The 25175-nt window shown below is 38.4% G+C and overlaps 1 protein-coding gene across 3 annotated transcripts in view; it reads right to left on the reverse strand.

Annotated features, from left to right (window-relative positions):
* LOC149310706 (BRISC and BRCA1-A complex member 2) overlaps positions 1 to 25175 on the reverse strand; it is a 165281-nt gene that overhangs the window by 109267 nt on the left and 30839 nt on the right. For all 3 annotated transcript variants that reach the window (XM_089529561.1, XM_089529562.1, XM_089529563.1), the window contains 2 exons: positions 23621 to 23815; positions 22384 to 22458 (listed from right to left, as the gene is read on the reverse strand). In XM_089529561.1, coding sequence (XP_089385687.1) covers positions 22384 to 22458; positions 23621 to 23815 — 270 coding nt within the window. The remainder of the gene's footprint in view (positions 1 to 22383; positions 22459 to 23620; positions 23816 to 25175) is intronic.

Genomic DNA, 25175 nt, shown 5'->3' on the forward strand with positions numbered 1-25175 from the left:
GATTATTTTCACAAGGAAACAGAAATAACAATTTAAGATGTAAATTAAAATTCTAGAGTTCTTGTAATTTCAGACTATTTTCACAAGGAAATAGAAATAATTTAAAGTGTAAATTAAACAATCTATTTGCTATCTTCTTCCATATTGCTAACACTACAATTACATAGTCTCACAGAGTTTATGGAGCCATTGGAAGCTATAAATATTGAGAAATAACAATTTTAGATTAAAATGGATAGACCTCTCTCCCATCATATTCCTCTTTGCTAATATTACAATCCCATAATCTTACACAATTATGCAACAAGTGACTGAATAATATCATTCCAAGGAACAGAGAGATCCAAAATCTGAAACATATCTTTAAGGGTATCAGACAACATAAAACTAAAGAAAAACAACACAGCTCCCAACATGAGAGTTTAGGATTAGCTGACACAAGGCAGGATTTACAAAAAGAAACAATATGGCATTAAGAGGAAACATGAGTATTTTATAGCTATAATGGGAGATAGCCTTCTTTTTTTCTGCATCTTCTAAAATATCCTTTATTCTCTAGGAGAGTACATTCAAGAGCATAGAACTTTAGGTTTGAAAATGTGCTTATGTTAAACATTAGTAACTGGAAAAATAATTAATATCATTGTTAATAACTGAAACAGTTTAATTAGTTATGTTGAAGTCAGTTAACTCATTGATCAATACAATTAGAATCATAGAATCGTAGAGTTGGAAGAGACCACAAGGGCCATCCAGTCCAACCCCCTGCCATGCAGGAAATCCAAATCAAAGCATCCTAATTGTACTAAAACACACCATGGGGTTTACAGAGAATTGCATAGAGGCTGTCACTGTATACCTTAGGGACATATTTTATTATTGGTTCCTGCAAATAACAATCAAAAGTTTTCAAGAATACCAATAATTTGTTGGTGCAAGTGGGAAACAAAAGGTTGGGTCCAGTCTTTGCCCTGAGCAAATGAATGCTACTGATGACAATCTGCACACAGACTAGAATGCCAGGCTGGGCTTTCCAGATTGATCACTTTTCTTCCAGCTGGATTAGGGTATTTGCTTCTTCGTGGGTCCTGTTTTTTTATGCCTCCAAGATTCAAAAACGGCCACTAATAAGAAAGTTTGGTAATACACACATTTTTTTATTTGTGTTGTCTAACTGATCAGTCACAACCCTAAGAAGATAAGTCCAGTCAGATCCTTAGCAATGTTCAAACAAATAAACAGTGTATCTTCAGAATACATTTTCTTTACTGCACTTAGGTGTGACAAGTCTTCTACAATTACTACCCAACCAGGAAACACACAGTTGTTTATTTCAGGCTTTCAGTCAACTGCCAGGAAACAATGGCGGCAAGGATAGCTTTTTTTCTAAAACGAGTTTTGTATCAGAATCTATCATCAGAGCTGCCAAAGAAAATGCTAGGCTCTTTTCATCCTCCACCTCAATATTTGCTTCTCAGCTCTGCTCTCTCACCCAAAGAAAGAAATTTTACCCTGGTCATATTACACTATTTTATGACAAGAGTTTACAACCTTCAAGTAAGGCCATCTTTCAATCAATATTCATCCTTTCTAATATTTGTCCTACTTTTACATTCAAATTTAATTTCATAAAACCTGAGAAATAATGAGACTTGCACCTATATTGATCCCAGCTAAATGTAACAGACTGAAGGATAATAATAATAATACTGATTTATTTATATCCCATCCAATCACGTAGAATCCAGGTAGGTTACAGCAATAAAAAGTATACTATAATTCAATAAAAATCAAAAGAAAAAAAAGAAAAAATACATTACAATTCAAATAAAGCTCACAATTACCCTTGACTTTTCCACAAGTCATGGCAAAAGTCATAATGTTGGTCCCAATATGTGACCTCAACTTATACATGTGGTCATCTTATAGTTGATAGTTAGATGCACGGTAATATTCCAAATTCTGAATCAAACTAACATAGAAATGATCAGCTGTTAGTGCTGACCCTGGGTTGATTAAGCTAGCAGCTACTGTATATATTCATGTGTAAGCCTAGAAATTTAGGTTACAAAATTGACGCAAAAAACCCTGAGTTGACTTATATAAGGATCAATGCAGTCTTATTTAAAAGAAGGAACCATCCCCTGGTGAAAAGCAAGAGTATAATCCTGGAAGCCATGACCCCCTCTATTCCCTCATCCATCCAGTCTTAAGAGTAAGCACAAAGAGTTACGTCTGCTGGAATATTGTAAGTTCTTTGGCATTGTTTTGCTTTGCTTCATTCTTTAGATCCTTATATGCCCCTAAGTTTTACCCTCCACTTACGCATGGGTCAAAGCAAAACACATAATTTTAGCTCCAAAACTTGCCCTCAACTTATACATGAGGTCGACTTACAGTTGAATATATATGGTATTTTTAAAACAGCTACAACAAAATAACATTAATTGTTTCTTTGGTTTAGAGTCATGATGCAGACAATTATTTTTAAAATTAAATCTGTTTGTTGAAAGGCTATTTCTGAGTCAGACTAAATTGCATTTTGTTTTTTTATCAAGATCTATGATCAAACAAACCACATCTAATTGTTTTATTGAAAATGAAAATGAAAAGAAAGGGCTAAATCCTAGTGTTAGTGCCAAGTAGAGGAACCCCACTAATCAGTGGGTCTTCAATAGGTAGTCAGCAAGTTCCATTCATTTAACTCTAGCTGTAACTAATAATTGGATTTCACCCCAGAACTTCAAAATTTAGTTGGAATGAATATGAATGTTTGCACCTAAAATGCCTTTTCTCTGTGGTTACTGAACACCTAAATGTGTATAAAGTTAGTAGCAACATCTGCATAACAAACTCAGTTGTTTACAAAACCATCCAGAAAACTAGAAACCACCCTTTCCTCCGTAACTGTTGCCTTTATTACTACTGCATCTATGAGGGAACAGAATGAGATTTCTTATGGGAGGCACAGGCAAACAACATGACAACCTTAAGGTTGCAATACAAAGTCAGTATCAGGAAAGCCTAAAACATTTCCTGTTTTCTAGCTCCCAAAGCAACAGAAATTCACCAAAATACACAGAGAGGGTTGCAAGAAGAAAGATGTTCTCAGGTTCCATCTTTACACTATACACAAATTCATATACTTTCCCCTTAACATACTGAAAATCTAGTTTTTATCTTGTTAAGCTACTCATCAGATGATAATTAGCAGTAACGTCCCTTTCTTTAGTACAAATGTATGGCATATAGCTAAAGAATTTTTGGGAGTTAGCCAGCAAGGCACAGTGGTTTGAGTATTGGACTATGACTGGAGACCAGGGTACAATTCTCTGCTCAGCCATGAAATCCACTGGGTGACCTTGAGCAAGTGCAAGTCACAAGCTTTCAGCCTCTGGGGAAGGCAATGGCAAACCTCTTCCAAAGAAATCTTGCCAAGAAAACCTCTTGGTAGTTCACCTTAGAGCTGTCGTAAGTTGGAAACAACTTCAATGTACACAACAACAACAATCTGTTAGGTTTTTTATTTGCTAGCCTTGCTATGATAGCTGTGTAAATGTGGAACGTAGAGGAGATGAAGTATACAATCTGATGTTGTTCCCCAGAGGTTTGAGAATAGAGTGGACTGGAATTCATTTTTCTTTTCCCACGATCCTTTAGCTTTAGACATATGCAGCCAGACAGTGTAGTTTAGTGGACAGTGTGCTAGACTGGAATTTGGGAGAGCCAGATTCAGGTCATGTTCACCTTTGAGTTACCATAAAATGGAAACAACTTGAAGGCACACAACGCACACAGGCATAATTAGGTGTGTGGAACACAAATCTGGAAAAGTCTCACCAATGGGTACTTCAATCCACTCAGACACGCTGTTGTGGTGAGGGGTTGCTTATCATTTCCTGTATTGCTATGTATTTTATATGTATTATCCTACTAGACAGGCAGGCTAACTCCAACCGGCCTCCCTGGAAGAAGTTTACCCATCCATTAAGAAGCCAAGCCCTCCCTCCAGTCCATCTGCCTTGGTCCAGGCCTCGGAGGTAGAGAAGAACTGCTGGCTCTCATCCCCTTTCCCTCCACCACTCCCTTCTCCTTTTGTGTCATGTCTTTTTAGATTGTAAGCCGGAGGGCAGGGAACCGCCTAATTAAAAGATTGTATATACAGTGCTGTGTAAATTTACAGCGCTTTATAAATAAAGGTTAATAATAATAATATCATTGTCCAAAGTATGGGAAATAATACTCTAAATAAACAGGCTGGAGCTTTTGATTGTTTGTTTTTTGAGTCTACCACAAGAGAATAAATGCTTTTACTTAGATTTAGACCTGTATATGTAATTTATTTATTTACTCTAGCAGTTGCTTGCAATACCAAATTTTTAATGTGTTGTCTATGTGGGTAATGGTGCCAACAATGGATACATAACTAAACAAACAAAAGCTTAAGCCTACAATGATGCTGCTGTAGTTACCAGACTGGACTACTGTAGATTTTATGTTGAATTGTCCTTGAAAGACAATCCACACATTTGTTTGTTTTACACACACATACATACACACACTCCTTCATTTAAAAATAGTTTTCCAACAAGCATATTAGGACTTTTATCTCTGATCAAAAGAGCAAGTTATATTTGGTTATCAATGTGCTTCATCTCTCATAGAGTCTTGGCTTACTGCGATGTCCAAACATACTCTGAACATTTTTAATAACTCACTGTGAATAGTACCTCAGCACTTTTCCTCCTTTTCATTTTGAAGCAAAGCTGCTTAGAAGAATAAAATAAAATACAGAGCGGTGAAGCAGTGGAAATAAGGAAGGAAATACTATACAACCCTTTCCTTGTCTAGCATTGCCTTGCTCTATAACATCCTAGATGTATTTCTCATATAGGATGGCAAACACAATTTATTCCTCTCTGCTTTCTCCAGCATTGCCCCAGCTCCATCACAAGATGCTTTGTTTTTTAAAGGCAGGCAATGGAGTACTGCTAAATATGAGCTATCTCATTTGCCTCTCATGTAAAAGCTCTGGGACTTTTTAAAGACTGTAACCTGTTAAACTGAGCCTAAACTTTTATTCCCATTGTATACTACCTAGACGCAGAAGCTATAAAGATTAAAAATTAGTATTCAAAAGCACTGCAGAATGATGAAATATTAGATTGTATTTGTTGGCTGATATTCAAATTCTCAAGGAACAGCAGAACCAAATTATCTGGGCTGATGCTAGCTCATCATCCACAGGGAAACATGAAATGGTCACAGAGTGTGCCATTTCTATGGACCAGTACTTCTGTGTTCTTTATTACATAAATTACTCTTGTCACTAAATATCAATGAGAACATTTGACCTTTATCTATCTTCCAGGAAATATACATTTTGAACAACAACAACATATTTATTTGTATCCCGCCTCTCCCTTTTTGAGGGAATACATTTCATGAAGTCTAAATCCTCTGGGTAATCTTCCAAGTCCTGGTTAGAAAGGATTTAAGCAAGCAAAGAAAAATGTTGCAAGAACTTCTCATCCCTTGGCCACAAAAAGTATTTACTCTAATTCAAAGGATGTCTAAGACAACATTAGATAAGTTCATTTTCAGATAAGTTTTTGCTGAGATTGTGGAAAATACTGGTTTGCATAAATATTGATAGGTCTACTAGCTACATGGACACTACACAGGCAAGCTGTTTTGTTTCACATATACAGCTTTCTGGGATAAAAATAATTACAATAAAATTCTCAATAAAATTAGGAGTCCACATGGCTTCCTTCCAAGTTGAAATATACACTGATTTCTATGTTCAGTGTTGCAATGGACGAGAGGCCTTAACATGCAAATTCTCAAGCCCAGTAAAAACTTTAAATCTTGGTAACATTTCTGGGAGCAATAAAAATTCTTCCTGGAAACACACAACACTGTGTCCTGCATAATGCTACAAGTGACCTGTGGAACTCTCAATCAACCAGGTAATATTGAGATCATTTAAAAGGGCATAGGGCAATAAATTCAATAAGAAATATACATAAGAAAATATATTTCCAGAATTAACAATAAATATTTTGAGTTTTTCTGGCTATTGCCCTGACATAGGGTATCTACTGGCCCACAGTACAGAGTGCTGATAGATTATTCAGCATTTTACAATTTGCATATTAATTAAGTGGAGTTAACATGTGGTTGCATAATGTTTTTAAGTAAGGATCTTGTTTGCTTCTTAGATGTTGCTACTACCCTGGTTCAGTGCACTTTGTTCTAGGCATTGTAAGTGTATGCAGATAGAACAATTAAGGTTATTTGTTTTGACGTGGTTTAGGGGGTCTGGTGGAATGATGCATAATCAAAAAAGGGAGTGGACACAGCATGCAGAGAATCTTCAAAAATAGGAAATAGGCTGATCTACACACCAGCCAGCCTAACGCTGACACTGATGGGCACCTAGACCAGATAACTATGGTCATTCTGTGAGCACCTAGAAAAGAATGCATTGGTTATTAAGAGCCAAAATAGAGTTATAAAGAGATAGCCACTTGAGGATATATTGGAATCCAAACCCTATAAGGAACATTTGAAACAGCTGGATATGTTTAGCCTGAAGGAGAAAAGATGAAGATGAAGAATGATAGCCATCTTCATATAATTCAGGTAGGGGGAATGGAGAGAGAAGATAAAGGTGATCCCCCCCCTCCAAAAAAAAAGAAATCTTGCCAAGAAAACACTATGCTAGGGTTGTTTTAGGATTATCATAAATTGGAAATTATGGCTTGAAAGAACACAATGATGATGAGGGGATGTGTAGACTTGTTTTCTATGGTTTCAGCTAGCAAGCCTAGGGCCAATGGTGAAAACTGCAGGGAAACCAATTTACATAAACATTAGGATAACTTCCTAACAGTAAAAGTAGTTTTGACAGTGGAACAAACTGCCTTAGAAGTGGCAGATTTCCCCCAGAAGGTTATCTACGGAGATGATTTATGCTACTGTTGCACTGGAGATCCTTCAATGAGAAGAGGATTAGCTCAGATGACTTCTCAGATACTTTTAACTATCTTTTATTCTAAAGCTACTTGGTAAAGAATACTACTAGCTTTGTATTTTTGCTAGGGAACAAGGACAGATCAGCAATTCAATTATCACATTGCCACCCCTGCCCCCTGAATGACATCCTGGCTGAACTGACAAAAATAGTGCTAAACTTGGAATGGCAGACCTTTAGCTCTGGTTGACAGACTTTTCTATTCATACCAAGAGGTCCTTGTCTGGGTTAGCATAGGACATCATAGCCAAGATAGCAAGATCATGATAATTCCCAACATCCAAAACTGATCATTTGGCTTATATCATCTTAATTTGGATTGTTAATTTTCAGAAAGAAGTCTTTATATTGTACAAAGAGGGCACAATCTATTGGATATTTTTCTATCTAGAACCTATTGGAATGAATGGAAGCTCTGCAAGACCTTTACGTAGAAGAATTTTCTGATTATGCTGTTATTCCTGTTTCTTGTGTACATGCTTCATTCTTTCCTTGAGCATTTAAGACAGGGAGTTATGTATCTAAAAATATACTGGTCACTGTACTGTGAAGACAAATGTCTTCTAAATGGATTCCTCTTGAGAGTGCTTTGATTGTGTATTCCTTAATGCCCAGGGGCTGGACTGGATGATCCTTGTGATATCTTCCAACTCTATAATTCTATGAACAGTCTTCAAACACACTATTCAAAAGTTACATCCAATTATGTTAAAATGGTATTTTTAAAACTGACACTTTGTGTTATTATAACCAATTGTCTATTGTCAAATAACATAAATCCTCAAACCAACTTGAGTCTAGCTAAATGATATTTCTAGTCTATCAGCAATATTACTATATGAAGAGCTAAGGCTCTTCTAATCCCCACAAATTAACTGTATGTACTCTCTATGTACTGTGGACTTTTCAGGACTGAAGCAATCTAGTTTGAATCCTTGCATCATTCCTTTCCCTTTCATCCTTAGAAGCATGTATTTCATTCTGATTCTCAGTAATTTGGTACCATTATGTTTACATTCTTATCTTGGGGTTGTGATATTATTCTTTATTAGAACAAACCTAGGAAGCATTGCGTTTAGGTTTATATAGGTGAACAGACTCTTTGCAGCATGCCATCCGCACTAAAGATATCTATGCTTCTGCACTGTGATTGACAGTCCAGTAAAAGTAATTAATGTTATGTGCCCATGTTTAGCCAGTAGATAACATATCTTAGTTACTTGTCAAGCTTCTTAAATCCATAGCAAACAATTTCAAATAAGCCTTCCGGTGTTATTATTTGTTAAAAAGTGACAGTTCACATGACTTATTGAAGACAAGGGGGAAAGAAGAATCCTTGCCTAAGGAGCCTGTAGTTCTAATGTGAGAAGATAAGAAGTGGCAAACATACTAGGGAATCTAGAAAATGTTACCACATAAAGTTTGATCTTGTGAAGTACAAGCAACAAATATTACTAGTTAGGAATGACATATAAACTTTACCTCTATAAACAAAAGCTTTGTAGTTTTTTGTGGGTTTTCCGGGCTATGTGGCCATGTTCCAGAAAAGTTTCTTCCTGACGTTTCGCCAGCATCTGTGGCTGGCATCTTCAGAGAATGCTTTGCCTGGAAAAAGTTGGGTGTATATATATTGTGTGAGCCTGGGCATGCAGGAGTGATTTGCATGTGTATTGTTCTGTGCTGATGGCCGGCCTCAGGCTGGGATGCTAATGCAAAAGAGGATTGTCTGCTCTTTTGCATTAGCCTCCCAGTCTGAGGCCGGCCATCAGCACAGAACAATACACATGCAAATCACTCCTGCATGCCCAGGCTCACACAATATATATACTGTACACCCAACTTTTTCCAGGCAAAGCATTCTCTGAAGATGCCAGCCACAGATGCTGGCGAAACGTCAGGAAGAAACTTTTCTGGAACATGGCCACATAGCCTGAAAACCCCACAAAAAACTATGGATGCCAGCCATGAAAGCCTTCGACTTTACAAAAGCTTTGTACTTTTTTTGTATGCTATATTGATTTGTAAGATTTTTCAATGACTCACTATGGCCTGCCCTCCCCAACTGCGGGCTTGCCATCCATGGATTTAAACAAGCCCCATTGCCCCAATGGCCATGTGTGCATGCAATTGTGGAAGAGCGGCTGCATGCACTACTGCTGAAAACCATGAGGGTTGAGGTCCCATGGTTTTTTTCTTCCTTGAAGGATCCAGAATGGACCTGCCCAGATAAGTAAGGGCTGACTGTACATGAAAAACGTTGTACTATTAAAATGTACTTTTTAATTCCAATTTTTGTGACACTTTAATTGTGCATCCTGAGGTAAAATAATATTTTTTCCCATTTAAGATGTCTAATTTGAATTTTTAAAAAATTCATTGAAGGTATGATCACAAATCTGGATATTGTGTACTCCTCCCTTCATAGAGATAATCTTTGACACATAACAACATGGGAAAGAAAACAAGATCTTGTCCACATAAATAATCTTAGGGTGTTGCACACATAGCATAAGTTAGCATATGGTATGTCAAGTTGGCTGTGCCAAAGCTTTACCTAAAAGCTTCCTATGCCTAGTACCCAAGCAGAATAAGAAGTTACCTTGTCCTACCAGATAAAATGGGCTACTCATCATCTAAAATATGAGCTTGCCAGGAATGAATGGATGAGCAAATTTGTGGAGACCCATTTCTCATTTCTCCTTTTGTATCACTATTTGCTCTATCTTTTGCCGATACCCTCAAATCTCTTTGACTGCAGTTACCATTGGTCCCCTCTTTTTTCTAACATTCTTCAAATCTTCTATTAGCTTTTGGAATTTTCCTTCTGTTCCTCCATTTTACATACTCTTTCTTCTCTACTTCCTATCTTTCTTCCTTTGCTAATCAGACCCTTCATAAATTCAAAACAACCACCACATTCCCATACTCTGCCTACTCTCATCATTACATTGGGGTCACTACCTCCCAACATCTATCTTAGGATAAAGTGGTACACTTTCCATGGGTGATGGGAGTATTAGTCTAGCACCATCTGGAGGTCCATAAGTATCTCAGCCTGGGTGTAGAATGTGTATCTCAAGCCTTAGATTACCAATACAGATTTTCCTAACAAATTAAGTCTGAAAATTTTACACAACAGAAATAGCTGGGATGAGGTTTGAAAAACAGAAGGTGCCCTGCCCTTCCCATATTAAAATTTTATGATTCTCTAATTTTGCTCATGGCAGATAAATGATTCATATTTTTTTACTATCTATCTATTCATCTATCTATCTATCTATCTATCTATCTATAGATGTGTATATGTGTATGAATGAACAAGGGTCACAATGTTGAAAATTTCAATTACCACCCAAACCAACAAGTAAGAGAAGAACACAGAATTATTTGACAACTTTTTTTCCATTTTCTAACTCATGAGACTAAGGAAGTCTGTGCTTTCTCACAACAAAATGTACAATTTTCACATCATAAATTGTTTGGCTGCTGCCGTTTTTGGTTAGCATCTCCCTGCACTTATCCTCATGGGAAAGGCTATCACAATGCTGCGGCACAAAGAAAACAAAGTATTCAGTGTTTTCACTTACATCTGGGCACAAATACAAAGTTAAGTGCAACAACGATGATTGCCTATAAAAACAGAGCCTTAGGAACAGAATTACAAAATATAACTTTCAGTTTTAACAACTTTTTCTTGCATTATATTTTTACTTCAGCTGCTTCTTTTATCATTTATCTGCTCATGAGCATTGCATAAACAGTGGACAATAGCATGTAAAGTGGTCAGTCTAAGAAACACCTCCCTTTAAATTTCAAACTGTCACCAAATCTTCTTCTTGCTAAAATGACTATTCAGGAAAATCTCCCAGTTACTTCCTTCCAGTATGAGGTTTCCAGTGTTCAGAGAATAGTGTTACAATTATTATCCATAAAATATGTAGTTCAAGCAACTGTTTGCTACAACGTTTTCTTGTAGGGATACATCTTGCATCCCTTGTTTGTAGGGGTACTATTGTGCACGTTTCAAACGGAAGTTATTTCCCTCCTGTACAAGTTTTTTTTTAACTCCTTCACCAGTCATACAAAACAGGAAGACACAACATTTCACCTTTTATGGTTACAAAAATCAGGCCAAATGTCAGAATGTTCTTGGACAAGTGATGGTCATATTATTTTCCCAACATTTTAAAAAAAAACTTAATCCTTCAGGATGAAGATGATGCCTAAAATGATTTAGGTTTAAGAGTTATTAGGAGGGAAAGCTTGACAGAAAGGCATGACTGCAACTCTCTAACACACACATGTAGTAATATCTGAAGCTGTTAAAACAGAGTGAAATATTTATATTCTTTCTATCTCCAAAAAACAACAAACAAACAAACAAAAACAAGCAGAGGTTACAAAACATGGAGCAATATTGGGGAAGCAGTGAAGATGTACCTTGAAACTGGTTCTGTATCTTGCAGCAAACCGAAAGGTCACAATATGCATGGGGACTGCCCATGTCAACATATATTAGACTCATCTGAGGCCAATGTGACAGAGGCAGCATTGTGTGTGATCCTGTCTGTCCACAGACAGAACCACAGCAAACCATAAGAGACCAGCAGAAGCTTTTACAATTATGATATTGTTATCAGCTAGTGTGACTGACTGCAGATGTCTTTGCAAAGTCACTGCAGCTCTATTCATCTATAGATTAATTTATTCCACATCTGCACCTTGCACATAAATATTAAATACCCAAAATTTATCTATCTATCTATCCATCCATCCATCCATCCATCCATCCTTTCTTCCAAAAAGGAACTCAAGGCAGCTTACAATATAAAACCACATTAATTAAAAAAAATTAAAATAGCCTAATTAAACAGTAAAAAGTTAAACATTTTAAACATACAGTGTGCCCGCTCCATATGTGGGCACACCATATGAGGCCTCCAGTTTACGCAGAAGCTGCGCTGTAATAGCCGTCGCACCTCCACATGCACGAGCCTCATTCATTATAATGGGGCTCCAGTATAGGCGGAATTTGCCTACGTGTTTGTGTGTGTGTGTGGGGGGGGGGGGGGGTCCAGAATGGATCTCCCGTGTAAGGTGAGGTTCCACTGTACAAAATTTAAAACATACAAAGGTTAACAATAATCTCAACCAACCCCTCCCCCCAATAAAAACAGGCCTGCATGATTTTAAAAAGCTTTGCTGGAATAAAAATGTTTTGGTTGCTGGCGAAAGGCTAGCAGGGAGGGGGCCAGCCTAGCCTCCCGTGGAAGGGAATTTCACAGGGTGGGGGAAGCCACTGAGAAGGCTCTCTCTCGTGTCCTCACTGAACAAAGCCTGAGATGGTGGTGGGACTGAAAGAAAGCCTTCTCCAGAGAATCTTAGACCTCTAGGTGGTTCATATGGGAAGATATGATTTCTCAAATAGTCTAGACCTAAGCCGTGTAAGGCTTTATAGGTCATGACCAGCACTTTGAATTGTGCTCAGAAACGAAAACAATAGCCAGTGAAGCTGTTTCAGTACAGGAGTTCTATGCTCCCTATAACTGTCTCTGGTCAGCATTGTAGCTGTGGCGTTTTGGACCTGCTGAAGTTTCCAAACAGTTCCAAAGGCAGCCTCGTGTAGAGTGTTAGAGTAGTCTAAACGGGATATAACCAAGGCACGTGTCACCATAGCCAGATCTGACATCTCAAGGAATGGGCGCTGCTGGCACACTAGTTTTAACTGTGCAAATGCAGTCCTGCCCACTGCTGAGACTTGGGCATCCAGGCTCAGAGTGGAGTCCAGGAGCACACCCAAGCTGCGAGCCTGAGATTTCAGGGGGAATGTAATCCCATCCAGTTCAGGACTTAAGAGTGACCAGGAGCACCTCTGTCTTGTCTGGATTAAGCTTCAATTTGTTTGTCCTCATCCAGTCCATTACTGACAGCAGACACTGGTTCAGCGCAGAGACAGCTTCCTTGGAGTTAGATGGAAAGGAGAGATAGAGCTGGGTCTCATCCACATACTGATGACACTGCACCCAAAACTCCAGATGACATCTCCCAGGGGTTTCATGTAGATGTTAAACAACATGGGGAACAACACAAAACACTGTGGGACTCCATAGGCTAGTGACCAAGGAGTTGAACAGGAATCCCCCAACACCACCTTCTGAGTCCGCCTATCTAAGAAAGATTGTAATCACTGCATAGCAGTATGTCTAAGTCCCATCCCAGAAAAGCGGCTCAGAAGGATACTATGGGTGATGGTATCAAAAGCCACTGAGAGATCTAGCAGGACCAACAAGGACACACTCCCCCTGTCCAATTCCCTGCATAGTTCATCTACCAAGGTGACCCAAGCTGTCTCTTTGCCATAGCCAGGTCTGAAGACAGACTGAAATGGATCTAGATCCATTTCATCCAGAAATCCCTGAAGCTGGGAAACCACCACTCACTCCAGAACCGTGCCCAAGAATGGAATGTTAGAGACTGGCCAAAAGTTATCTAGAATGGTGGGATGCAGGGAGGTCCTTTTCAGTAATGGCTTCACCACAGCCTCCTTTAGGCAGGATGGAAATTTGCCTTGCTGCAGTGAAGCATTCACCACTGCCTTTAGCCACTCGGTCAGTCTCCCTCTTGTTGATTTCAGAAGCCAGGAAGGGCAAGGAGCCAGTATGCAGGTGGTGGCCCTCACTTCTCCAAGGATCCTATCCACATCCTGAGGCTGCACAAATTGAAACTTATCCAATGATATGGGATAAGCAGGTGCTAAGATTACATCCACTGGACCTGTCTCAACTACGGCATCCAAGTCAGAGCAAAATACCACCAGAAACATTCTAAAAGGCCACCAAACACTTGTTTAAGTATGGACCTTGAACAGCTAACTGTTTTGCAACTCTGTAGATAAATGTAAGTTTGCTCATTCAATCATCAGGTTAGGGTGTCAACTCAATGTTACTAACCATATTTGAAGATCGTTAGAAAAACCTTACAAAATATGACATCAGGGACAGCACAGAGTGGTCCATCTGCACAACCCAAACTTGCAATGTGTCACAGTACCTTTTCTGTCAACTTAGCTCAGAACTGGAGGGACTCCTCCCCCTATTCCCTTGGGGATAATCTGGGGAGAATGCCAGTGAACAAGGCCAAAGCCCACAGTGGCTAGGGCACTCCTTCTGCTTCTCACATTTATCACACAGAGGGCTACCAAGGAAATGACTTAATTATTCTTGCCAAAGGTAAGAACAGCAGCGAGCTGCAAGAAAGCAAGGGGAAGGTTGTAAGTGACCCTATGGCTCCAAGAGGACAATTCCCACCTTCACTTACCTACAAGACCTACAACATTAGCCACAAGTTTCCAACCACTACTAATAAAAGCTTCTCCTTTCTGGCCATCCTCCAACATATTTTTCTTACAGCTTTCCCAAAATGTCTATTTGCATTGAATAATTACCTTAGAATGGGAACAACTCCCAAAGAGATATGCCTTCAGTCATGTTGTAAGAACAAAATAAAAAGTACTCACAAAGCACTTTGTATGCAATGGCAACATGAAACATATGACAACTGAACAAAGAATGCCTCAGATCTTACTAAATGAGATGCATGGGGATCTGTAACAAGTCCAACACTTGATAATCCAATTTAATAAATCAGAATGTGTGCACATTAACATTTAAATAAGCATCATTAAAATAGCTAGATTTAGACGGAGTCACTTTTCTGTTGAACAGAGAGAATATAAATTCAAATAAAAATAAAAATTCTGATTTGGAACATATTCCTGTAGTAATCATTGTTTGAGGTTAAGCAACCCACCAGCCCCAGGGATCTTCCAAACAAGTAACTGATGGTTTATGTATCATCAGAGAGACATCAGTCAGTTAAGATGATTTTTCCCATCTGTCTAACATTTTACACAACCTGAAAGCACTTTTCAGCAGAAGAGCGGAAATTTGCTGGCTCAAATAATACACGCATTAAAAAAATAGAAAGAAGGCATATTTATTTGACTGAAGAACATATCAGTAAATTTGAGGGGTGGGAAGAGTAGCAACAGCAAGGCCAGTATAGAAAACTTGTTTTTTAAAATTTATTTCTTCTTGGTGACAGAATAGCTTTCAATATTCCTCTAAGCTGTTACCATACTTCTCTTTCTCTTCCTTCCTCCCTTCCCCCACATCCATTAAAACTTTCCTAACAACACACTAGGAGACACGCAAACCTCAGCTATTAATTCTTGCTTAACTTTCACTTCACTATCTTTACCCATGTCACCTGTAATTTAGCTTTCTCAAACAAATCTTTATTCTTAGCATCCAGGGGGCAAAAAAGATGCCTTAGCTTTTTTCATCTCAGGAATGCAAAAGCAAAGCTCTTATACAAATTACAAATTTTGTGTTTCTTCTGTGTTCTTAAAATAGCACTTTATATATATTTCCTTGGCAGATAACTGAACACTCTGCATTAGAACTCTGAAATGAAACATACCTATTCACTCACTAAACAAAAAACTTTCATCTTAACATGTTGTGTTTTCATGTTCACTCCAGCTGCCAAAATGCCAGAACAGTGCTCTTAACAAAGACCTTGTTTAAGCAATATGATGTTGTATTCAATGCAGTGGTTAGTTCTAGCTCCATCACTATCTTGGAAGATAGATTGCAAATGGTAGACTTAAATTCCCTCTATCTGTTGTGAGTTTGTTTGTTTGTTGGCCTATGCACTTCTTTAAATATCGTGAATGTGAATGTACACCAAAATAAAAATAAAAATCAACAACACTTAGCTTGTACAACATTGAATGTACGACCTTGCCATTATTAGAAACACAGAGTTCGCAAACTTTCATATCTAAGGGTCTTCTTGAGAGAGCTGACAGTGACTGAGTCTCATCAAGAATAAAATGGCAATGCAGATATACAACCAATCAAAAAATAGCAGCTTAAGAGGTGGACACTGATGGTCAGTAATTCCTGACATTATTTTGTATTTATACTTAACCTTTGTTTGGAAATGGGTATATGATTCAGTATACTAATTTCTTTGCAGAATGGTTCCATAATTCAAGGGTCTTCCATTTTAATTAGAAAACATAGGCTTTGGAAGTATCTTAACCTCTTGAGGACTACACTCATAGACCCCATCTCACTATAAACAACAACTTTCTCTTGTACATAAGCAGCAAAATGTGACAACTCATGGACCTTTAGGAAGATGAAGTTCTGTTAATATACTGCAGAGAAACATCATTCAGACATGATTCTCTCAGAAACTTGCTATAATTCTTTTCTTACCAAGCCTCATGGCACACATTCAAAAGTAGATGTTATCAGTAACTATAGTCAGTTGATAGGTTGTTCCACCTTCTTATATCATAAAAATTATTAGGTTGTTTGCATCAACTTTCTTAAGAACATTAGTTCTTGCAAAATGATAGAAGTATAAGATTTCTAAAGTTCTTGTTTAGACCTAGAACTGGCTCATCCAAAACCACAAATGGCGAGCTCTTGTAAGTATCTCCTGGATCTGCATTAGGACAGGTTGATTTGGGTATCTATATAAAGACTATAGTGAACTCAAGCTGCATCTGAACTGTAGAAATAATCCAGTTTGACACCAGTTTAACTGCCATGGCTCAATGCTATGGGATACTGAGAATTATAGTTTGTTGTGGCACCAGAACTCTCTGACAGAGGTGGCTACATGTCTCACAAAACTACAGTTCCCAAAATTCCACAGCACTGAGCCATGGCAGTTAAAATGGAGCCAAACTTGATTATTTTTGCAGTGTGGATGCAGCGTATGATTTGCCAATTACACAATCAAAATATTTGCTGTAATACAGTAAAAAAGCATTTTAATGTTCTGCTAAAATGGCAAATGTACTAAATCATACATTCATAACCTCTATTTATCAGACAGGAGCAGTTGTAAACAAGCAGCATCATAATACCTTCATCAGGTTTACTATCTTTGTCAGAACCTGCAATTTGTGTCAGTTCTGTACAGAAGCAATATAAACATTGTATTATTAGACAGGAATGCAACAGCTATAAAATAATTACAGATCATTACTTAATGGAAGCACTATCTTCTTTCTTATCTGGATCAAAGCATTATATAGATATATAGCCAGACCACACATGAGATAAAAAAACAAAAGCCTATTATCTCAAATGATAAGTGCACTCTGCCTATAGTTATGTTTAAACAGATAAACATGTTTAAGATCAACAGACTTCCATCTATTTCTTCATATTTATCAATCAGATATATATTTGTTCTGGTGTAGCTAATATTCCCTTTCATAAAAATCAATTTTAATAAAATAAAAACCCAAAATCCAAATGAATTAATATTTTTCCATTATACCTGGGCCAAGCAGTAAGTCTTATTCTGTACTGTTGAATTCATGCTCTCAAGATATTCTATTACAAAGACTCTTGACTTCTGTGGTGCCTCACAGTATTAATACCACAGGTGTCCAGTACTAATAGGTTAGACATTTACAATATGAAGGACTAGTCTTAGAGCACTACAGGAATGATCATTCTTGGATGACTGAAAGAGCAGTCTAAACACATGAACACCTGCCTCCACAAAAATATTGTCCCAGTTGCAAAAGGTATTACATTTCTTTGATGACAATACTTCTTTTGATTTTGAGGAAGAGGCACCCATGTGTGTGGATTGCTTCTCCAGCCATCCAAACAATGGCTTTTCGAAAATGGATCTCTGTAAAGACATCCTTCTGTGCTACCACTGCCTACAAATGTGGAGGCCTTTTCTTATCTCTGTGGTTCCTATATGACTTTATTCTTATAATCTCAACACTTTGATCCTACCACCAAAGACACTGTGTGCATCTGAATTCAACCACTCTAATAACATTACTGTCACATTCCTAAAGGCAACTGGGAACAAAATAATTTATTAAACAAAAGCTCAACCTAAGTTAAAGGTTACTTTTTTAAACATATAAATCCTAACTGACCCTAACACATCTCACTAGCTCTTTCCCATCTCACTAACTTTTGTCAAGGATTGTTGGATGTCACAGGAAACAGATTTAAAAGCTTCTAGGAGCTGATCCAAACCAGTGAATGTCAACTTACAGATTTCAACTTGCCATAAACCAAACCAAAGAGGAAATGGTTCTTTGGCAATAATGTTGCAAGGTATTAAAGTGGTGACTCTTAAAATAGTCAATATATATAAAGCCTCAGTTATTTAACAGTTACAGTAAATCAAATAGTAAATCATGTATTTAATTTCAGGCAGAAAAAAATCTTAAAATTTTATTGCACTTCTGGGTATTCATTTCAAACAATCATGAAAGCATAACTTATTTGATAAGGGAACATATATTCCTTTGGGCTGGATATAGACAGCATGGTTCCAATCACTTCTCGGCAATTACAATAGTTCTTATTTTATAAATAGAATTCAGAAGCAATAGAACAGGAAAAGCACACATTTTCCAAAGTCCTTTACATTGTTGGATCCTAAATATTGTAAATGAATAATGTAATAAAACTCTTTTCTTAAGCCCACATCAAATTCTTTTGCCCAGTCCTAGATGGGGTCACACTCTCCACAAAGGACTGTGTTCGCAGTCTGGGGGTGCTCCTAGACCTGTCGCTTCACATGAGAAATCAGGTGAATGCGACAATCAGGAGTGCCTGCTATCAGCTTCGGCTGATATGCCAGCTGCGCCCTTTCCTGGAAGTAAAGGACCTAGAAACCGTTGTACATTCACTGGTAACCTCACGACTTGATTTCTGTAACGCGCTCTACATGGGGCTACCCTTGTGCCTAGTTCGGAAACTTCAACTAGTGCAAAATATGGCAGCCAGGCTGGTCGCTGGAAAAACTAGGAGTGACTGAATTACACCCATCTTAAAATCTCTTCACTGGCTGCCTATTAGTTTCTGGGCACAGTACAAGGTGTTGGTTATAACCTTTAAAGCCCTACATGGCTTGGGTCCAACCTATTTGAGGGATCGCCTGCTTCCATATAATCTGCCCTGCACCCTCAGGTCCTCTGGGAGGAATCTATTGCAGCTTTTAAAAACCAGACTAACTGCTACCTCCCAGAGGGCCTTCTCTGCAATTACTCCCAAACTATGGAACGGCCGGCCGGACGAGATCCGTCAAATTGCCAGCTTAGACAGCTTTAAAAAAGCTGTCAAGATGGAGCTCTTCCGGCAGGCTTTTCCTGAATAAAGTGCCCGGCCACAGAATGACTGCCCCCCACATCATGGATTAGCCCACCGCTCTGTCCTGTTATATTTTTATTGTGTTTTTAATTGTGGTTTTAATAGATATTTTAATTGTACATATTTCATCCTGTTTTAAGGGGGGGAATTTGGGACATAATTTTGTAAATGAGGATTTTAATATGTTGTGAGCCGCTTTGATTGCCTTGTAACGGAAAAGTGGGATATAAATAAAAGTTTTATTATTTATAAAAAAATTAGAATCTACAAAATGGAAGGCAATGATGGCAACAGTAGCCTGGACTTATATAAAAGTGTCTTAAAATTAATTCATAGCCTCCTTTCTGCCTTGGAACAATAGCTTTTCAGGACCATAACATACACCTTACCTCTGAAAATACTCACTCCCACACACATCATTCATTTGGTAACATAGGCCCAGTACAGATGGGCCTTTTGTGACGCCCTCGTCACGTGTTAGGGTTGCCTGGGGGCGGAGTGCCCACACGCCCCATAACCCTTGCACGTGATGAGGGAGTAACAATGGCGACATCCTGTATACAGGGGCGCTGCCATTGTTACGTAAGCGCTGTGTGGTATCAGTAAGTCGCCGCTGCCAGGTAAAAAAACCCCACTTTTTGCAAGCTCTTTTTCCTCTGCAGGTAAGCCGCACAGTTTGGTGGCTACGGCTTCCCTGAAGAGGAAAAACAGGTGCCGGAAGGCCTCCCTTTTTGGGAGGTCTGTACCGCGCCATAGTTAGTGTGCAATCACATTTAACACACTGAGTTCATAGGAATCTGAAGAAATATTTTGGCTAAAATACTTGTTTATTTCCTTCATTCTGAAGGTACATTTTAATGACACATTCCTATTTATGTCTAACCAGAAATATGTGACACTGAATTCAGTGGGCTTAGATTAAGCACAAAAAATCTACATCATACAGAATAAAACTGATCATGCTGGCTTCAGAAAAACTTCTTTGTCCTTTCATTATCTAAATCTTATGACATAATGTATCTTTGACATCTATGCCTTCCAGTTTGCCTTTCAATAATGTGACAATCATTTTAGCTTTGGGATTTCTGCTCCTCCCCTTACAACCTTCTGTCATGCCAAAAACATGCTTTGGAGGATCCTCCAGCCCTTCACAGATTTGTGGGGTTCTCAGGGGACTGGAGTGGGGAGGAAAGATTGAGCACATGCACACACAGCCTTAGGCTGGCTTCCACTCTTGTAACAGTCCAGCCCTAGATATAGTTCCTAGTCTGCAGTGAGTGAAGATTTTAGAAGCCACTTAAATAAAACAATTGTGTATGAAATGAAAACTGATAAGGACACAATTAAAACTTCAATATATATACTAAGCCTGAAGGAAGGAGACTCCGCCCTCCACAACTGCCATCTGCCGGCCTTAGAGGGAGTTCACCAGGCAGGTCCTGCTCCATCAGGGCCAGCCTGAAGGAAAGAGACTGCGCCCTCCATAACTGTCATCCGCCAGCCTGAGAGGGAGTTCACCAGGCAGGTCCAGCTCCATCAGGGCCAGCCTGAAGGAAGGAGACTCCGCCCTCCATAACTGCCATCTGCCGGCCTGAGAGGGAGTTCACCAGGCAGGTCCAGCTCCATCAGGACTAGCCTGGAAGAAGAAAGAGCCCTCCCTCTAATCCATCTGCCTTGGTCCAGGCCTGAGAGGGAGAGAAGAACCACTGGACCTCATCCCCTTTCCCTCCACCATTCCCTTCTCCTTTTGTTTCATGTCTTTTAGATCGTAAGCCTGAGGGCAGGGAACTGTCTGATTAAAAATAATATTGTAAGCTGCCCTGAGAGCCATTAGGGCTGAAGGGCGGGGTATAAATACCTAAATAAATAAATATAAATAATAAATATATTTATAAAAATTGATTTTTTTAAATGTCGGACTAAAAAGAAAATTATTTTAAAGGCTTGGATAAATAAAAGATCAACATAGGGAACCCAAGAGACCATTATGAAAAAGTCAGGAGGCGCTGGAACTGATGCACCATAACCAGTACACCACCACTGCAGAGGCACTCTTCTTCCCACATTTAGGACGCATGCTCACAAAAAAGCATCATAAGAGTAGGTATGCAGGGGAAAAGGCTACATTTTTTTCTCTTCTTTCATATTAAGCCCAATTCTTCATTCTGCTTTTCATAGCTGCCAAGGAGGAGCCTGATAATTATCTAAATTCTGTATGTGCGTGTGTGCATGTGTGTGTGTATTTCAAGTCCTTAAGAATAAACTGAACAAGATATAATTTATTTGGCTCCTGTTCAGTAATATTAGCAACCATAGGAAAGTTCTTATGTGCACCTCCTCCTCAGTTGGCTTGATAACTTACTGACGAAACTGCAATGTCTTAACCAGACTTTTCTCATTTTAAGTCTATTTGGATATTAAATGTCATGTTGAAAACTACCGAAGGCCCATTTGTAAATTTTAAACGAAAGTTTGCTCTTGTTGCTAATTAAGTTAACTTCATTTCTTGCACAAGTAGGTGTGCCAAAGTAGGTACAGTGGTACCCCGGGATACGAATTGATCGCGTTACGAAATTTCCGGGGTACGAAAAAGTTAGATTGGAAAAAACTGTTCCGGGTAACGAAAGATTTTTCGGGTTACGAAATTCATTTCGGCGCGAAATTCAAATGCGAAGCGCGGCTAGCGGCTTTCCAGCGCTAACGGAAAGCCTTTTCGGGTTGCGAAATGTATCGGGTTACGAACGGCGCCGCGGAACGAATTAATTTCGTAACCCGAGGTAGCACTGTAGTAGAGATGAGCCAGTAATACAGAATAGAGTAGCAATCAAAATTTTAAGGTGTGGCTGATGATTAATCATATTATAAACTTAGTGAAATCATCACTATTACGATTCTGTGATTCTATGAAGAAACCAATGTCACTGTAGTTGCAGTTTTTGCCACAAAGAAATCAGTTAAACTTTTTAAACAATTAATTATCTGTTTTTAGAACTCATGCTGCCTCTGTTGTTCTTTTTATGATTTCTGTGTTTTCTTCCTGGAGATATTAGGAAGTATTTGACCACTGAATGCCTTATCAATTAAGATTCTCCCACAGAACATGTTAGTCATCATTATAATAGTTTACTTTACCTTGAGGAGGTAAGTGGGGATGTTGCTGAAGTCTACTGGCAATTTTAGAAGGAACCGAGCTGAGAATTCACCTGTCTGTAAACAAATACAAATAGAGACCTATAATAAATAACAGCCCTGTGTGGAAACAGCAGCAATTAGGATTCTACACTAAAACTTTTATAAGATCACTCCTTAGAGTAGTGGTTTTCTAATAATTAAGCGAACACTCCCGTCACAATTTGAAACTGAGCAAATCTTTGTTCACAAAGTAAAACTTTAAAGACTGTCTGTTAAAATTATAGGACTGGAATATTTTACTGAAAAGCTACACAGATAGGAACCAATGACTAGATTAGACTATGCTGAAATCTCCATGCTGCATTCATCATTACTGGTTATTATTCTGCAGCAACAGATTAAACTAATTTGCTGCATTTGTCTTCTTTGTACTATTTATTTCCAGCTGATAGCTGCAAACACTGAAAGAAAAATTAATATTACTAAAACTGATCCATTTATATTAGCATTACTGAAATGCCAATTCCTACTAAATGTTGTGGCTATATTTTCTCAATGCAATCACCCCAGTGTATGAAATCACATATGGAAAGTACTCCCTTCTAATGTCATTGTTTAGATGCAGCAAGATCATTCTTACAGTACCTTGTTATTACTTGCTTCAGAAATGCCCTGAAAGACTCTAGTCTCCATCTGGATCATTCCAGACTTCAGAAACTACAATTTTCATTATCCCTGTTAGCTATACTGGCCTAGGTCTGATAGGGAATATAGACCAAATACACAGAGAGGCACCCAGGTTGATGAATGCTGCACAGGTGTAATACACAGCCATCCACAGGAGAAGGTTGGATTTGTCACAGGCACCTTCAGTTGCTAAGTTTTAAACTAAAATTAAGTATTAGAATAATTATGATCAGATAACAAAAGTTTATGTCTTACTTGGCAAAATCTTAATTATTTTCTTTTATCTTGAATTTACAGGGAATGGGCTGGTTTGGCCCTTAGCTCCACAAAACAGTTCCAGAACTAGTTGTTTACCCAGAAATCAGGTTCAAGTAAGGTAATGTAGCTGATGAACAAAAGTGGCAGTGAAGAAAAGAAGGGCAAGTTAGGGGTGTTACATTTATTTTAAGAACTAGAAATCTAACAAAAGGATTTTCCAGAGCAATAGCTACAATTACTATGGGGAAATATTCTCTACCTAAATCTTGCATTATTATGATAGTACACATACCCAGTTGTTCTTTTTCCCTGCGTAAATTTCCATGTTCTCTCCATATTGCGGTTCCTCAATTAATGTTTGATATTCAAACATGAGACGAGAACTCTCACGTAGTCTGCCACATTGGAACTGGTGATACTGCTGCACAAGCTCTTTTACAACAAGCAGGAGGCATTCAGGATTTGAAGGATTCCAAGAGGCTAGGTTCTGTGCAATAATAAGACAAGGTCCAAATTAACCTTCAACTATTCACTGTCCAAGTGAAGAGCAAGTTAGACCAACCTATATGGTATCACAAATATTCAGAAGAGTCATTTATCAGTTTCACCACCAGTGTCAAGTTTTATGGGTCCCATGATACCTCTTCCCAGAAATCCCTACGGTAGTGGTATCTTCCCTCAATGTATTTTTCAACAGCAGCACTCTCCTCCTCCCATTGCATTGATGGAATCATATGAATGCAGCAGCAAAAAGACCCTGGTTCATCCATTTGCCTATTAACTTCCTGCAATAGATATGGAGCCCAACTCAGCACTATTCCAGATGATGCTATGATGGCAGAGGCACTAAGGGTCAACAAAAATAGTACTAAAATAGAGGATGCTAACCACAGCTAACAAGGTTCCAGCACCAAGAGAACCTGTAGACTTGAGTGGCTGCAGTTGGCTGCATTTTGAATCAGATGCAAGTCTAGCAGTTAATTCTCCTTGTACCTCAAGGTACCGACAACTACCTGATACTACCAACCCGGTGGTAGGCCTGAATGTTGCAAGTCAACAATGCTTTAATGTACCAAGTAAAAAATATGAGGGAGATCAGAAAGCAGACTCTAGTGTCACATCAGAAATGAAATTTGTTTCCTACATAATATGGGCATGACTAGCAATTTATTAATATTTTGTTGAGTTGAACTGAACAAAAAATGTTCCCTTTAACTTCAGTTCATTCAGTTTTGTTGCCTAAAATATACCATATATTCTGCAGGAAATAAAGTGTGTATCACAAGGTAAGAAACAAGTTGGCAAACAGGCAAGCATACCCTGCACAATTTCCATTTCCTTTTCACAAGGTTTTAGGCAAACACCCTTTCCAGAAAGCTACAGGATGTAATGTGCTAGTACAGACTGACATCACCACAATGAGGAATGGGAACAAACTCCCACATTTCTCTGTTGTGTTACATCACTAGTGTTGTTTTAAAGGAAATGACCAACATTTTCAAAACTGACCTACATCAGGGAGGAATAATTCCACACCCAACACAAGAGCGCCAAAGAAACACTACTCCCCAGTCACCTTTTAAACAAAAAGAGAGAGTAAGAAAGAGGAAGCTGTCATTTGTTCTGTTCAGCTGATATGATTGTTTCTAACAGACTGAACAATGTTGCATCAGGACAGTTTCTGAATAACTTTTCCACTCTAACACATCAATTTTAGAAGCAAACAAACAAAAAATAATCATCCCATCAAATAGATATTTCAATCTAAAGCCAAATAGTCCAGAGCCATAACCACATAATTAGTTATTTCATTTGTCTTTAAAAAAAAAACTTAGTGAAGCCTACAT

The sequence above is a fragment of the Sceloporus occidentalis genome, unplaced genomic scaffold (assembly GCF_023333645.1).
Source record: "Sceloporus occidentalis isolate IW3139 unplaced genomic scaffold, rSceOcc1.0.p SCAF_6, whole genome shotgun sequence".
Lineage (NCBI taxonomy): Eukaryota > Metazoa > Chordata > Lepidosauria > Squamata > Phrynosomatidae > Sceloporus > Sceloporus occidentalis.